Source organism: Scaptodrosophila lebanonensis, unplaced genomic scaffold (genome assembly GCF_003285725.1).
Source record: "Scaptodrosophila lebanonensis strain 11010-0011.00,11010-0021.00 unplaced genomic scaffold, SlebRS2 tig00000161-arrow-arrow-pilon, whole genome shotgun sequence".
NCBI lineage: Eukaryota > Metazoa > Arthropoda > Insecta > Diptera > Drosophilidae > Scaptodrosophila > Scaptodrosophila lebanonensis.
Genome location: NW_022060597.1, coordinates 126,331 through 143,874, shown reverse-complemented (window position 1 = coordinate 143,874; position 17,544 = coordinate 126,331). Strand labels below are relative to the sequence as shown.

The following is a 17,544-nucleotide window of genomic DNA, read 5'->3' as shown; positions in this document are numbered from 1 at the left end:
CTTGTTGACCGATTTTGATAAGATTTTATAATAACAATAATGGTCAGGCATCGTAAAAGACTGATAAAATGCTTTCGATATCTTTACAAATAAACAAGCGTGGCTTTTGCATATTTTGATAATACTTCAGACTATGATGAATGCAAAATTTGTTAACGATAGAGTTAATCAGGAAAGAGTTATTCCACGAAGAGCGATGTTGGCAGCTTTGCGATATACATACATATTGCATCGATTTTCAAAATACTTTATAGTTATAGTGAGGTAGTATGAAACCCTCGTACATAAATAAATAATAAGCTCAAGATATTCGTAGTTATTCTACTAAGATTGATCGGTGCAAACAGATCGGTTCCATGGCAGCTATATAATATATATAATGGGGCTTGTTTATAATAACCCTGCTGTGCTAGTTTGTTGCCCCTAGCCGTTAAGATTCAAAAGTTATTGACGTTGATACAGACAGACATGTCTATATCAATTTGTCTCGTCATGCTGAACTTGCAACGTCTTTTTCTGACTACTTCTACTAGTACACCCATTTACTGTTCGAGGAATAAATATTAGCCTTTCTTACTCTCCAATAACAAGAGTTATAGAAGTAATTATAAAAAGAAATGTTGTGTTGTTTTGGTAAAAAAAAGTAAACAGTCAGATTAGCCTCATAATCGTGATGATGCATTAATTGGGCGGCAAACCAGTTATCTATTGACAAATAATACAAATAAACCTGCGAAATAACAATCGCAAAAGGTGTACTATCTAAGAAAGGGTAAACAGTCGGGGTATGTATTTGTAACACGCAGAAGGAGGCGTGGCAGATATATGATTAGCTTGATGAGACGGATCTATATTGACAGGTTCTCCCTGTCCATTTGTTTCATTCTTGTCTAAAAGCAGGTAATTATTTAAATTATCATTTCATGATTTTTGATACTTCGAAAGGGGGACTAGTACGTCACAAATAAAAGCGATGGTCAGACAGGCAGACGATTTGTACAAACATCTCCTTAACTTGTCCTTCAATTATTTAGTGTAATTACAACTTAATATAACAATTTAATATTACAACTTAATATAATTTCGGAAGTAGGTCGGTTTGTGTGACGCTAAATTATTCATTTGGACGTACCGTAAGATATTATAAATAGGGCTCAAGAGAAATAGTTATGCTCGTAGGTAAAACTTGTTTTTCGTCGATAGAAAAGGATTAATGAGGAGGAACCGAACTGAATTTTACAAAAATTGAAGCAGTTGTTTCGAACAGAAGCATATTAGGTCTTCCCAGATCCAAAATTTGTCTGTTATAAAATAAGAAATTATACATATGTTTCTATGGGCATCCATTATTTGTACATATAGTATTTCTGTATATGAGAGAGTATTTGGGAATTGTAGTTGTGACTGACTAGCTTCTCTGGCATGCTCTAATCATTTCCTTTTGCAAGTCCAATTCTAATTTAACGTACAAATGTGTGCGGTTGTAAACAAGATAGCTTGAAGTGGTAAGTACATGCACTTATTTCAAATCGCTAATTTTATAGATAAAGTGTAAATTTTAGAGCACGTTTGTACATAACGCTCGTATGTTCGGCTCTCTATCAAGAACTAGCCGACCGGGGAGAGGAGGGACGCGTGCGACTGCATTGAATTTTATGTTATTTCTCAAACAGTCGTCCGATGGTCCGACCGCAGCCCCAGTAGTAGTCGAGCAATAGATGGGTGTACGAGTATGTGTGCGATTTGCCTTAGTTGGGTACAAAGTGCACCCTGTATATCGCAAAGATCGTTTAACAATAACAAGCACCACAACCACCACAACAGCACCAGCACCACGAAGGCACGACACACAAGAAATCAGCAATAAAAACAAAACGAAAAAAGCAAAAAGATGAAAGCAAAACAAACAGAAAAGACTTTCAAGCTAGGCGATTGCTCAGTACGCTGCACGATCTTCAGATCAGGGTAGGTTTCGTTCTAGATGTATTCGTATATATGTATGTATATACATGCGTACATATGTGTTCGAAGGCACGTAGGCACCACTGTCGGAGTACTACGTGTTATCTCGGGGGTAGGTACAGGTTCGGCATGAATGTGTGCAGTTCCACGCAACTTCTCTCAATGAATACCTATAATTAGCAACTGATTCGTTATGGAATATGCTTTGTCTTGAATATTCTGAACAATTCCTTAGATCTTGTCTATAGTTTGATGTGAAATCTTTCAAGATCGCTGAACACACGTTCTCTAAACTTAGCCACAATCGAAATTATTCGCTGAAGAGTAGATACAGAAAATACTCGTAATGTGGGAACATTGTCAAATCCCTATCACCAATAAAAAACATAGGACCTACTATATGTTTGAATGTAAACTAACTCAAATCCGAACGTGTGATTATGTGTATGGAAGTAATTATGGAAATTTTTAGTTACAGCTCTGCCCCATTACTCATTATTATTCTCTTAATTTACAGTTTTACTTAACTTATGGTCCCAGGCAGTATCGTCCAATCCATGGGAAAAAGGTCGCAAATGATTTCCAAAATGCTCCATCGACTAGAGAGAGAGAGAGAGAGACATTATATATTTAATAGAAAACAACTTTGAACTTTATTTTCTAAAATTTATTTAAAAAATATCTCATATACATAGTAATTTAAAAAAAATGTATGTTTTTTTCGAAAGTTAATTTGATTTTCAAAAAAATGTTGATTATCATTCAGTTTTTCTTGAAAAAATTTAATTAATTTTTTCAAAAAATGCATTTTATTTTTCTATTTGCTAAAAATGTATTTCTAATTTATTTCAATTTGTTTTAATGTTATGGCATTTTTTTTCTACTTTTATGAATTATTATACAAATACATGTATTTCGCATTGTTTTTAAATTATTTAAAAATGATTTCAAATTTACTTTGAATATAATTCAAAAGTATTTCAAATACATATATTTTAATTCCTTTTTTTTCTTGGTCCCCAAACTATTCAAGCTTTTTCAACTTTTTACGGGTAATATCATTTAAACAATGCCTATTGGACTATTTATTTAAATATTTATAAAAGAGAAGCCTAATAATTAGACTACTACTTATTAGTAAAATTAGTATAAAACGTTTATATTTGTATGTATGTATAATTTGTATACCCATGTAACCAAAGTGAAAAAAGGGTATATTAGGTAACAGACATAAGGAAGCATCTCTCATCCCATAAGTATGTATATGAAAATTATTAATCTATTGGCCTGCTTCTCTGGATGAAAGCCCGAATTTTGGAATACTAAGCAACTTTAGTTTTCCCCCCTTTCTGTCAATACTGTCCACAATTTTAAAGCTTCCTCAACTAAACTTTGCATACGCAAATTATATGTAAACCTATATCTTTGTTTTAAATCGAAACCATTTATACCCACAAAGTGTAGCAGAAGGTTCGCTCTTCTTCTTCTTTCACCGTCGGTCTGGATATTCTATCTTGGTTTTCTTTTTTACACAGAATTAGCGAATTGTCTTTAATTTGAGTCCAACTTATGAAAGAGGCTTATCAATTCTAGAACACAAATTAGTTCAAGTATGTGTATGTTTATGTATGCATGTGTGTACATGTATAGTACATATGTATGTATATATTTTCGATACACATATACATGTACATATGTATGTATGTATGTATGTATGTATTTTCAGTGCAAATATGCGTTGGGCCACACCCATCTCGAGGCGTCAAGAGCTATCTATACACCTTTAAATAACTTTTGAAGTGTAGTGTCCACACACATTCACACACACATACGCATTTAACTTACATATACATATGTATATGTATTTATTGATATGTGTACATAGTAAATTGGTATGTATGTATGTATGTTTATATCTATAAAATGCGCCGCAAAAACCTGCGAGCCACTACAATAACAACAACAACAGCAACAACTAAAGCAACAGAAGCAACAAGCAACCAACAGCAACAACAACAACTTAGTATGCACTGTCAACAACAAAGTGACTATCGCAACAACAACAACAACAACAAGAATAACAACAACAGCATTGAAAACGAAAACAAAAAGCAAACAAAATAAACGACCGGCTCCGGCTTCTTTTTTATGCGCTGCTTCTATACAATAAGCAACAACAACAACAACAGCAGTTCCATCAACCTGAATGTCCATAATACACACTTACATACATACCTACATATATATGTATATACATAGATACAGATACATACATACATACATACATAAATGTTGTCCAGATATTGCCGACGCGTAGTCGTCGACGCAGGCGCAACAGTGTAGAGCTTTGTCTATGCACTCTAAATGCGTGCGGGGGCTATACACTATCGGAGGACGGGCATGTCAACTAACCTATAGAATTGGTAAACAAAACTGTTCTCATACCAAACATACATATTTGATGCACTCATCGAAAATTATGTGCATTCTAAATTCTAAATGGATAGTTTCAGGGAATTTTTAACGTTTTACAAATTTTGTTCTTAAATTAACAAAATATTTGATATAGTATACAATATAATATATACAGTTTGAAATATTTGTATGCATGAATATTTTATTCCAAAGCCCTTAAATTTAGTAACACCCAGAAATTGGCGTTTAATAACAAATATTCAGGAGTAAATTATTATTATGATTAAAAAAGATTTATCAAAAAAAAAAAAAAAAAAAAGTTCGGAAAAATTAAAATGTACTTTTTGAAATGAAATTTTTGAACTTCAAATATTTTTCAAATATAATGCGGCCTTGAACTTGAAGAATTTGGCCAGCTTCGTCGACATATAGAATACCCATATCCCCATGTTTATTAAAATATAAGAATTTCGAACTTTAAAAATGTAAACACTTTCCTAAAACACGAAATCGACAGAATAACAAATCTTTTTATAAAAGAGTCTGTCCCCTCAAATGTAATCGTACAAGCAATGGCAATGTAGTTGAGAGTTATAAGAGCCTGTTTCCATTGGCGAACTTGATACGAAAAATGTTTTTTTTTTTTTAAATCTGCCTCTAAATTAGCCATTTTGACAATGATACTTCAAACCAATCTCATCTCTCTTCTTTTTATAGTATATTGTTAGTTTCTAGAATACGAAAAAGAGAATAGAGTTGCTTAAAAATAATCTTATGGATAGGCTACTTAAAAAGGAAATATAGATATAAAATCGAAATTGTCAAAATATATGTTTTTGTTCCGATATTGTGCGCTCGGTCTGTAGTTAAACATTTCAGAGCAATTTTTATTTTTACCACAAATCTAGTTTTTTTCAATGTTCATCAACTAAATCATAAATATTATATGTATATATAAAAATATTCAAAAAATATGTTGTTAAGAGATTCCCTTAAAATGTAGCTCAAAATCTAACAAGTAAATATTTCAATATTTTAATTAAAATATCCTTGTAACCTCATCCACTTTTCTTTTTTGTCCATCTAAAGACAACTATAAAATACTTGTAAAATTCCTTAAAAATCGAATCTAATTCATCAGTTATAGTTCCATTACAATTCCACAAAATATTCATTAAAGCACCCATTAACTTTTGTATATAAAACTAATTCATTATAATAATTCATATTATTTTTAAGTTAAGCTTAAGACCACGTCGCTATAGCTTAGACCACCATAGCTTAGCTGTAAATAAATAAATAAAATATCCTTGTAACCTTAACTATTTAGTGCGGTAATAACAATTACTGTTTCGTCGATTGTGTAAGGGCATAGAGTGGCCGATGTGGCTGCTGTTGTTGTTGTTATTGTTGCTGCTGCTGCCGGCGCCGGCGATGTTGTTGTGGCGGCGACTGCGACTGCGACATTTTAAATGCTTGCCGCTGCGGCTCTGAACTCAGTCTAACAACAACAGTCGGAGTGATCGCAGCTGCAGCTTCAGCTTCGAAGGAACTATCAACATCGTCGTTGTCGTCGTCATCGTCATCGCCATCGAACCACTTAAAAATTATAGCCTTAGGCGGTCGTCTAGTCGGCTCAGACCAAGAAAAGTAATATTTGTTGTGAGTGCAAAATTCGATGCGTGTGTTGTGTTGTGTGCGCGTTTCTTCTATTCATGCCAAATATCAGTTAGCCAGTGCAACGACTTAACCAATCTATAAGTCTATAAGCAATTAGCCAAGTCAAGACAACAACAACAACAACAAAAATGACGCAACCCGTAAAGTTTTATTTTGATTTCTTGAATCAATCGAGTCGAGCCCTCTATATTCTGTTCGAGGCATCCAAGATACCGTTCGAGGCGATACCAATCTCGATGCTCAAAGGTGAGTGGGAAGCACATACATACATACATATATACATACACCTAACTTTATGTGTATGTGGAGGTGTAAATCAAGAAACTACTGCAGCAGTTACAGAAACAACAACAACAACAACAGCAACAACCACTCAAAGGTCGCTCTGCACTTGGCTTAACGAAAATATTCAAAACCATCCACATACTCGCACATACATATGTGGATTTTCTATCTCTTTCTGTTTAGTTTTTCTGTTTTATTTTTTGTTGTTTTTGTTTCGATGTTTTTACAAAAATTTTCCGCTCGTTAAAATTCCGTTGCTGTATCGAAGGGGTGGGGTGGGAGGGTCAAGAGCAAGTGTGTGTGCCAATCAAAGAAAAAACAAATTTGAATGCCAGATTTGGAAACCCTAATTGTTGCAACACAACAACCATAGTTTAACAATTAATTTAAGTTGTCATCGAGAATTAGTCCGAAAGTTTCAATTCTTAAACTCTTTCAGCATTATTTAAGCATATACTACTTATTTACAATTCAATTAAAGTCTTTGGCAGTTTTTGTTTTGTTTTAGTTTCCATTTAAGCTTATCACGAACGTGTTAAGGAATTGTGTTAATATGGCACGTCCGTTGTGATGACCTTTCCCTTCAACTTTTTCAAAACTTAGAATCGTTTTTGAAAACTGAAGGCTGGAACGCTGACGTCAGCAATAATTGCATTCTGCACTTTCTGCTATCCGTAGTTCTCATTATTTCCGCATATGCATGCTAATCGGTATGAGGTGAGCTCTGCCTTTGTTTGAAGAGACCCCGACACCTCAGACTCAGAGTCAGCCTCAGCCTCAGCCCCAGCCCCAACCTCAGTCGCAGTCTTAGTCGCAGCCTTAGTCTCAGTCTCAGTTTCAGTTTCAGTTTCATTTCCAGCCTCTGTGGCCGCAAGGCCTTGGCTATGGAGTGCATTGGCTAAACTACTCGTATATACATAGCTACCGGTTCGGTTTGCATTTTAAAAACACGTCGCTGGTCAACAGCCAACAGACAGCAGCCAACAGACCGGACCGAGCTGTCCGAGTTGGACTTTCAACTTCAACTAAAATATATCAAAAATCTGTTCAATTGCCTTCAATTAGCCACAGAAATGTTACAAAGAATCTGTAGATTTTCAATCCCATCAATTGATAAAAAAACATCTTATTGTAATCCGAATTAAGCACAATTTGTTGATTTATTAATAAAAAAAAAAATAAAAGAAATAATTACAAAGAGTTTCTCTTATACTAAGTATATATTCGGAAATATCCATATATATATTTCTGTTCACTTAATCGCCTTCAATTTGCCACAGAAATGATAAAAAGAATCAGAAGTTTTTGAATCCCATCAATTGATTATAAAAAGATTCTCTTATACTAAGTAGATATTCGGAAATATCCATATACACGTATATCTTTCAGTTCACTCAATCGTCTTCAATTTGCTACAGAAATGTTACAAAGAATCTGTAGATATTAAGCCCCATCAATTGATTACAAAGAGTTTCTCTTATACTAAGTATATATTCGGAAATATCCATATATATATTTCTTTTCACTCAATTGCCTTCAATTCCCATTCAATACCCATACATCGTAAGCTTTATCAATCGATTACATAGTATTAAAGAGTTTCTTTTATGAGAAAGAATTATATAGTATACATATGCTATACAGTAATACTATATGCTGTAGATCTATAGTATACACTAAGTATACCTGTATATTTGGAAATATCCATATATATATATTTCTGTCCATTCAATTGCCTTCAATTTGCTACAGAAATGATAAAAGGTACCCATAGACCGTAAGCTTTATCAATCGATTACATATTATTAAAGAGTTCTGTACTATTGTCTGTAGATCTCTAGTTTGTATATACAAGTATGTATATTTTAGACCACGCCAGATTTTGTTTCGATTTTCTAGCTGCATTCGATTCAATAGCGTCGCAGCAACGATAACCTTCAAAAGTTGAATGGCTTCGTACTACTACTGCTTGGTTTCGGATTTTGACTTGGTGATGGCGTTATATACTTGCTACGAGTATAGTCGTATATACCTGTACATACAAGTATGTATAGGATGTTTGCACGCTTCTTGATTAAAGCCAGCGCCGCCTTTAATAACTATATTAATGTCATGAAATGTCGCATTCACGTGTTCAATGATTAAACAACTGCCTTATCAAAATCTACAAAAATTCACTTAATTTTCTTTTCAATTTTGTCAAATGAAAGCAATTATAAAAGTTGCAATTAATATTTGTCCAGCAAAAACAGAAATTAATTACCAACAGCCCCCTAGTACTCGTACCCACCTCTAGGCTGTCCAATAAAAATCACATCAGCTCTTTTGTTGAGTCCGTCAAGGGCAGCGTCAGTTTTGTGGCACGTTTGTGTGTGGCAGCGGAGAGGCCTTACAGTGTCCACATTATGAGATCAGCATCATTATTAGATACACTATATATTAGATACACTATATAATTGCCATTGCTATTTGCCTGCAGTTAATGGGAACTGTTTTATCTCTCTAGATAAAAGGTTTTTCTATTTATTGCAAGCAAATATAATAAGTTGCTTGGAAGTAGCCGTATGGGATTACTGGGGCTTTATTGCTAACATACATAGGTGTATGCCGAGAAAGATTGTACTTTGCACAGTCTCTTTATCGAATCTGTTCCCGTTTTGGAAGTAGCCGTACGAAATTACTTGGGCTTTATTGCTATCATGGGGGTGTATGCCGAGAAAGATTATACTTTGCCTCTTTATCGGTTCTGTTTTTTTTTATTTTGCGACTGCGATCGCAAATCGAATAAAAATTTGGTATTGAAAATACAAATACTTGTATATGTATATCCCATAGCTCCTATATATAATTGTTACGAATAATATATATGTTTTCATTATACAATTTTGAACATAACATTCAAAGGCAAGTCAAATGCTCATTATTTTAAACTTAATTTATACACTTTCAAATTATTTGTGTAGTCCTTAAAAAACATCTTAGATTTTAGAAAAAAAATTATAAAAAACTCTTCATCTCCAACACAGGGAACATATGGAAATGAAACGCTGGAGAAGTGGAATGCGGGAACTGCAACCCGTAAGCAGAACTGATTTCGTTAAAATTTCTAAAGACGATTTTCTCTATAATGAATTGATTAATTCCCATAATTGTAAATTTGTACATAGTCCATGACAACTAAGTATAACCCAAAAAAGTTATTAACAAAGTTGTTGACTTGTCTGCAGGAAACTTTTTGATGATGTCCTGAGCTCTGATTTTAGTTGCCAGCCTCATTCGCCAGGAAAACTGGCCAGATCGCTGGTTCAGTTCTATATCCTTGACAGAGTTGTTTTTATCTACATGTGCAGCCCTAAGTTATTTGCGATGGCATCGAAAAATAATTCCTAGCAGTTCGAAAAAAAACTTTGCATTCCGTTGAATAGAGATCAGCAAGAAGTAACGTTTGAATCCAAATCATCAATTCTCTAAACCTCAGCGGGTTTGCCCAGGCCCTTCTATATTAAAATCGTCTACTAAAACCATTCCATTTCATTCGTTGGTATCAGGACATAGCGTGTTTGGATACTTTCTGGATATTATGATAGTTTGTAAAGATTCAAAAAAATTGAAAAAGAAAATGTTATCCAATCGTATGGGAATTAAATATAGCAAATATTTCTTAAATGTTAAATGGAATTTGAATGTAATATTTTCTTAATTAAAAATATGTAAATTTAGGTATTTTTTCAATACATTTTGAAAGCAGCTTTTAAAAATGGCAATAACTTTAAATATACTTGTACTACTAAATCTTTTAATTAACAAAAATTAACTTCAATTTTTTTTAAAATTAATATTGAAAGCAGCTTTTAAAAATGGCAATATTTTAAATATACTACTAAATTCATAAATCTTTTAATTTAAGAAATTAGTTAAGTTAAGCTTAAGGCCACGTCGCTATAGCTTAGACCACCATAGCTTAGCTGTAAATAAATAAATAAAATATCCTTGTAACCTTAACTATTTAGTGCAGTAATAACAATTACTGTTTCGTCGATTGTGTAAGGGCATAGAGTGGCCGATGTGGCTGCTGTTGTTGTTGTTGTTATTGTTGCTGCTGCTGCCGGCGCCGGCGATGTTGTTGTGGCGGCGACTGCGACTGCGACATTTTAAATGCTTGCCGCTGCGGCTCTGAACTCAGTCTAACAACAACAGTCGGAGTGATCGCAGCTGCAGCTTCAGCTTCGAAGGAACTATCAACATCGTCGTTGTCGTCGTCATCGTCATCGCCATCGAACCACTTAAAAATTATAGTCTTAGGCGGTCGTCTAGTCGGCTCAGACCAAGAAAAGTAATATTTGTTGTGAGTGCAAAATTCGATGCGTGTGTTGTGTTGTGTGCGCGTTTCTTCTATTCATGCCAAATATCAGTTAGCCAGTGCAACGACTTAACCAATCTATAAGTCTATAAGCAATTAGCCAAGTCAAGACAACAACAACAACAACAAAAATGACGCAACCCGTAAAGTTTTATTTTGATTTCTTGAATCAATCGAGTCGAGCCCTCTATATTCTGTTCGAGGCATCCAAGATACCGTTCGAGGCGATACCAATCTCGATGCTCAAAGGTGAGTGGGAAGCACATACATACATACATATATACATACACCTAACTTTATGTGTATGTGGAGGTGTAAATCAAGAAACTACTGCAGCAGTTACAGAAACAACAACAACAACAACAACAACAGCAACAACCACTCAAAGGTCGCTCTGCACTTGGCTTAACGAAAATATTCAAAACCATCCACATACTCGCACATATGTGGATTTTCTATCTCTTTCTGTTTAGTTTTTCTGTTTTGTTTTTTGTTGTTTTTGTTTCGATGTTTTTACAAAAATTTTCCGCTCGTTAAAATTCCGTTGCTGTATCGAAGGGGTGGGGTGGGAGGGTCAAGAGCAAGTGTGTGTGCCAATCAAAGAAAAAACAAATTTGAATGCCAGATTTGGAAACCCTAATTGTTGCAACACAACAACCATAGTTTAACAATTAATTTAAGTTGTCATCGAGAATTAGTCCGAAAGTTTCAATTCTTAAACTCTTTCAGCATTATTTAAGCATATACATACTACTTATTTACAATTCAATTAAAGTCTTTGGCAGTTTTTGTTTTTGTTTTAGTTTCCATTTAAGCTTATCACGAACGTGTTAAGGAATTGTGTTAATATGGCACGTCCGTTGTGATGACCTTTCCCTTCAACTTTTTCAAAACTTAGAATCGTTTTTGAAAACTGAAGGCTGGAACGCTGACGTCAGCAATAATTGCATTCTGCACTTTCTGCTATCCGTAGTTCTCATTATTTCCGCATATGCATGCTAATCGGTATGAGGTGAGCTCTGCCTTTGTTTGAAGAGACCCCGACACCTCAGACTCAGAGTCAGCCTCAGCCTCAGCCCCAGCCCCAACCTCAGTCGCAGTCTTAGTCGCAGCCTTAGTCTCAGTCTCAGTTTCAGTTTCAGTTTCATTTCCAGCCTCTGTGGCCGCAAGGCCTTGGCTATGGAGTGCATTGGCTAAACTACTCGTATATACATAGCTACCGGTTCGGTTTGCATTTTAAAAACACGTCGCTGGTCAACAGCCAACAGACAGCAGCCAACAGACCGGACCGAGCTGTCCGAGTTGGACTTTCAACTTCAACTAAAATATATCAAAAATCTGTTCAATTGCCTTCAATTAGCCACAGAAATGTTACAAAGAATCTGTAGATTTTCAATCCCATCAATTGATAAAAAAACATCTTATTGTAATCCGAATTAAGCACAATTTGTTGATTTATTAATAAAAAAAAAAATAAAAGAAATAATTACAAAGAGTTTCTCTTATACTAAGTATATATTCGGAAATATCCATATATATATTTCTGTTCACTTAATCGCCTTCAATTTGCCACAGAAATGATAAAAAGAATCTGAAGTTTTTGAATCTCATCAATTGATTATAAAAAGATTCTCATATACTAAGTAGATATTCGGAAATATCCATATACACGTATATCTTTCAGTTCACTCAATCGTCTTCAATTTGCTACAGAAATGTTACAGAGAATCTGTAGATATTAAGCCCCATCAATTGATTACAAAGAGTTTCTCTTATACTAAGTATATATTCGGAAATATCCATATATATATTTCTTTTCACTCAATTGCCTTCAATTCCCATTCAATACCCATACATCTTAAGCTTTATCAATCGATTACATAGTATTAAAGAGTTTCTTTTATGAGAAAGAATTATATAGTATACATATGCTATACAGTAATACTATATGCTGTACTTTGTCTGTAGATCTATAGTATACACTAAGTATACCTGTATATTTGGAAATATCCATATATATATATATATTTCTTTTCACTCAATTGCCTTCAATTCCCATTCAATACCCATACATCGTAAGCTTTATCAATCGATTACATAGTTTTATAGAGTTTCTTTTATGAGAAAGAATTATATAGTATACATATGCTATACAGTAATACTATATGCTGTAGATCTATAGTATACACTAAGTATACCTGTATATTTGGAAATATCCATATATATATATTTCTGTCCATTCAATTGCCTTCAATTTGCTACAGAAATGATAAAAGGTACCCATAGACCGTAAGCTTTATCAATCGATTACATATTATTAAAGAGTTCTGTACTATTGTCTGTAGATCTCTAGTTTGTATATACAAGTATGTATATTTTAGACCACGCCAGATTTTGTTTCGATTTTCTAGCTGCATTCGATTCAATAGCGTCGCAGCAACGATAACCTTCAAAAGTTGAATGGCTTCGTACTACTACTGCTTGGTTTCGGATTTTGACTTGGTGATGCCGTTATATACTTGCTACGAGTATAGTCGTATATACCTGTACATACAAGTATGTATAGGATGTTTGCACGCTTCTTGATTAAAGCCAGCGCCGCCTTTAATAACTATATTAATGTCATGAAATGTCGCATTCACGTGTTCAATGATTAAACAACTGCCTTATCAAAATCTACAAAAATTCACTTAATTTTCTTTTCAATTTTGTCAAATGAAAGCAATTATAAAAGTTGCAATTAATATTTGTCCAGCAAAAACAGAAATTAATTACCAACAGCCCCCTAGTACTCGTACCCACCTCTAGGCTGTCCAATAAAAATCACATCAGCTCTTTTGTTGAGTCCGTCAAGGGCAGCGTCAGTTTTGTGGCACGTTTGTGTGTGGCAGCGGAGAGGCCTTACAGTGTCCACATTATGAGATCAGCATCATTATTAGATACACTATATATTAGATACACTATATAATTGCCATTGCTATTTGCCTGCAGTTAATGGGAACTGTTTTATCTCTCTAGATAAAAGGTTTTTCTATTTATTGCAAGCAAATATAATAAGTTGCTTGGAAGTAGCCGTATGGGATTACTGGGGCTTTATTGCTAACATACATAGGTGTATGCCGAGAAAGATTGTACTTTGCACAGTCTCTTTATCGAATCTGTTCCCGTTTTGGAAGTAGCCGTACGAAATTACTTGGGCTTTATTGCTATCATGGGGGTGTATGCCGAGAAAGATTATACTTTGCCTCTTTATCGGTTCTGTTTTTTTTTATTTTGCGACTGCGATCGCAAATCGAATAAAAATTTGGTATTGAAAATACAAATACTTGTATATGTATATCCCATAGCTCCTATATATAATTGTTACGAATAATATATATGTTTTCATTATACAATTTTGAACATAACATTCAAAGGCAAGTCAAATGCTCATTATTTTAAACTTAATTTATACACTTTCAAATTATTTGTGTAGTCCTTAAAAAACATCTTAGATTTTAGAAAAAAAATTATAAAAAACTCTTCATCTCCTGCACAGGGAACATATGGAAATGAAACGCTGGAGAAGTGGAATGCGGGAACTGCAACCCGTAAGCAGAACTGATTTCGTTAAAATTTCTAAAGACGATTTTCTCTATAATGAATTGATTAATTCCCATAATTGTAAATTTGTACATAGTCCATGACAACTAAGTATAACCCAAAAAAGTTATTAACAAAGTTGTTGACTTGTCTGCAGGAAACTTTTTGATGATGTCCTGAGCTCTGATTTTAGTTGCCAGCCTCATTCGCCAGGAAAACTGGCCAGATCGCTGGTTCAGTTCTATATCCTTGACAGAGTTGTTTTTATCTACATGTGCAGCCCTAAGTTATTTGCGATGGCATCGAAAAATAATTCCTAGCAGTTCGAAAAAAAACTTTGCATTCCGTTGAATAGAGATCAGCAAGAAGTAACGTTTGAATCCAAATCATCAATTCTCTAAACCTCAGCGGGTTTGCCCAGGCCCTTCTATATTAAAATCGTCTACTAAAACCATTCCATTTCATTCGTTGGTATCAGGACATAGCGTGTTTGGATACTTTCTGGATATTATGATAGTTTGTAAAGATTCAAAAAAATTGAAAAAGAAAATGTTATCCAATCGTATGGGAATTAAATATAGCAAATATTTCTTAAATGTTAAATGGAATTTGAATGTAATATTTTCTTAATTAAAAATATGTAAATTTAGGTATTTTTTCAATACATTTTGAAAGCAGCTTTTAAAAATGGCAATAACTTTAAATATACTTGTACTACTAAATCTTTTAATTAACAAAAATTAACTTCAATTTTTTTTAAAATTAATATTGAAAGCAGCTTTTAAAAATGGCAATATTTTAAATATACTACTAAATTCATAAATCTTTTAATTTAAGAAATTAGCACCAATATTTCAACTTCTTTTTTTATAATAATTTTTTTAAATATTCAAGGGAAATTTTCAGAATCTAATAATTTATGGTGAGATTGAGAGAGATTTTTTAGAAAGGCTTGCCTTCAGCTGCTCATTTCTACAGCTTCTGCCGTAAGTTGTTGAAGAAATGTTACTTCTTTCAACTCTATTCTTCAAATTTCATTATATCATAAATCAAAAATATATAGTATATAACTAGTCTATTGAATTGTTCTTTTTGTGCGACAGTTGAGGAATTGAAATTGAAGTGCAACCATGGCTTATACTAGAAACATTTCTTGCTAGTGTATATGGACTTCAGTGTGTTGTTAGCTATTTAGTTTAAATACTGTTATTGTTTGCGCATTCAATTAAGTTGTTGAATTATCAATCTGGGCAAGTATGCAATTATGGCCTACACACACACACACACACACACACTTCTATTACTTCCAGTTAGTAATTGCGCTGATGAGAGATATCCTACAAGTGCAGCAGAGATGACGGCAAGAATTGATGATGAGTTTAAATACGCGGCATATGTACAAGTATGTACGATGATTGTGTGCTAAGTATAGTCGTAGTACTCGCTTGAGTGGGGAAAGGGTGCCTGAATCTCCTGATTAATGGGTTTTGATTAGGTGTGTGTACTATACTTACGAGTGCAGATGCCAGCTAGTTTTCGATGACGTCTTCATTCTGGTTTATCGTGCGGCTCTTTGTATTGATAGTGCTATCTATCCGTTGTTGTTGTTGTTGTTAAGAAAATAATGAGGGCCAATAAGTAAACTGTTGTTCTTGTTTCCTTTCCCTTTGGACAACAGGTGAGCACTTGACCGGCGAGTTTCGCGACAACGTCAATCGTTTTCGCAAACTGCCGGCCATAACGGACCATGGCTTTCAGCTGTCGGAGAATGTGGCTATCTTCAGGCATTTATCGCGCGAGAAGCTGGTGCCGGAGCATTGGTATCCACGACGTCATCTGGGACGGAGTCGCATTGACGAGTACCTGGCCTGGCAGGAACGCCACATGGGCGTTGCCTGCACCGATTATTTTCAACAGAAATGGCTCGTGCCCTACTTGCAAAAGACGCGGCCCGGCGATAATGCGGTAGGTTATACTATAATTAGGGATCTCACATATCTCTCCACAATTGAGACTCAATTGAGGTGCTCCGACTCGTTTAGGTGAGCTTGGCGCGCAAACAGTTGGACCATACGCTGAACGACTTTGAAACACTCTTCCTGAATTCACGCAAATTTATGATCGGCGATAATATTTCCTATGCGGATCTAAATGCCATTTGCGAAATCGATCAGCCAAGTAAGCGATAGTGGTGCCGTAATAGGCCGTAGTTTACACATTTTTGAAATAAATCTACCTTTCGCCTTTCCCAGAATCCATTGGCTACAATCCGTTCCAGAATCGCAACAAACTGGCGCGTTGGTACGAGGCGGTCCGTGACGAGCTCGGCCTCTACTACAAGAATGTCCACGACGAGTTCGAGCGGAATCTGAAGTTGCGGAATGCGGAACAGAGTGGGGCACAGGCGCGGGCGCGGGCGCTGGAACAGTGAGCCGCACCTGTATTTATATATTTATATATATATATATATGTATATCTATATATATATATATATATGTACATGTATTATCTATAAGTTTTCTAATCATATAGATTGGCGGTCAAATTTTAGGTCGATTACTTATTAATATATATTTTTGTATATATATTATATACCGATTATTAAGGTGCGACATATTTCTCTGACAAAAATACTATATATATATATATTTTTTTTTTTTGATAAAGTGCTGCAATGTTCTTCTAAGATTTAATGCTAGTGTGTGGTTTGTTTATTGTTTTACTCTAAGTTCATTTTATGGCAGTTTCTTCTTATTATTGATGTTTGTTTTTGCTTTTTAAAAAAGTATTTTTAAAAAAAAATTAGCATATGAGAAAATGTAATTTTTACTGCAATTTGTTTGGCCAACATACTAATTTTTGGGAAAAAATACGAAACTAAAAAATTATTATATATTTTTTAAAGAATTCTTATACTTTTTGTTAATTGTTTTTATTTTTAAAAGAAAATGCTTTTTGAAAAAATTCGCACTTTCTTTGGAGCAATTTTTTTTTAAAGCAAAACAAAACCTTTAAACATGATCTTTCCTTTCTTTCCTTTAAAAAAATAGCTTTTGAACATTTGTACTGTTGTTTTAAACAAATACTTTTCTGAAGAATTATTGAAGATCTATTTGTTTATTTTTTGGTTTGTTCTTTTTTTAAAGGCATTTTTAGCGCAAAGTTATTTATATAATTTGAGTTTGACAAAAATAAATATTTAAACAAAATCGAATGAATTATTCGGAATATTTTTTAATTTGTATTTGAAAGCAAAAAGA

The 17,544-nt window shown here is 34.1% G+C and overlaps 1 protein-coding gene across 1 annotated transcript; it reads left to right on the top strand.

The window, feature by feature from the left end:
• Window positions 1-5,896: 5,896 nt before the first annotated feature.
• On the top strand, window positions 5,897-17,191 carry LOC115629646 (glutathione S-transferase theta-3). Its single transcript, XM_030526157.1, has 5 exons — window positions 5,897-6,303; window positions 10,755-10,951; window positions 15,963-16,249; window positions 16,327-16,462; window positions 16,537-17,191. Exons 2-5 carry the CDS (start codon window positions 10,834-10,836, stop codon window positions 16,713-16,715), a joined length of 720 nt encoding a protein of 239 aa, XP_030382017.1. The 5' UTR covers window positions 5,897-6,303; window positions 10,755-10,833; the 3' UTR covers window positions 16,716-17,191.
• The last annotated feature ends 353 nt before the right edge of the window (window positions 17,192-17,544 follow it).

Coding starts and splice junctions, on each gene's coding strand:
- LOC115629646 (XM_030526157.1), top strand. CDS start 10,834: ATGACGCAACCCGTAAAGTTTTATTTTGATTTCTTGAATCAATCGAGT. Junction 10,952..15,962: donor ACCAATCTCGATGCTCAAAG/GTGAGTGGGAAG, acceptor TTTGGACAACAG/GTGAGCACTTGACCGGCGAG. Junction 16,250..16,326: donor CGCGGCCCGGCGATAATGCG/GTAGGTTATACT, acceptor CGACTCGTTTAG/GTGAGCTTGGCGCGCAAACA.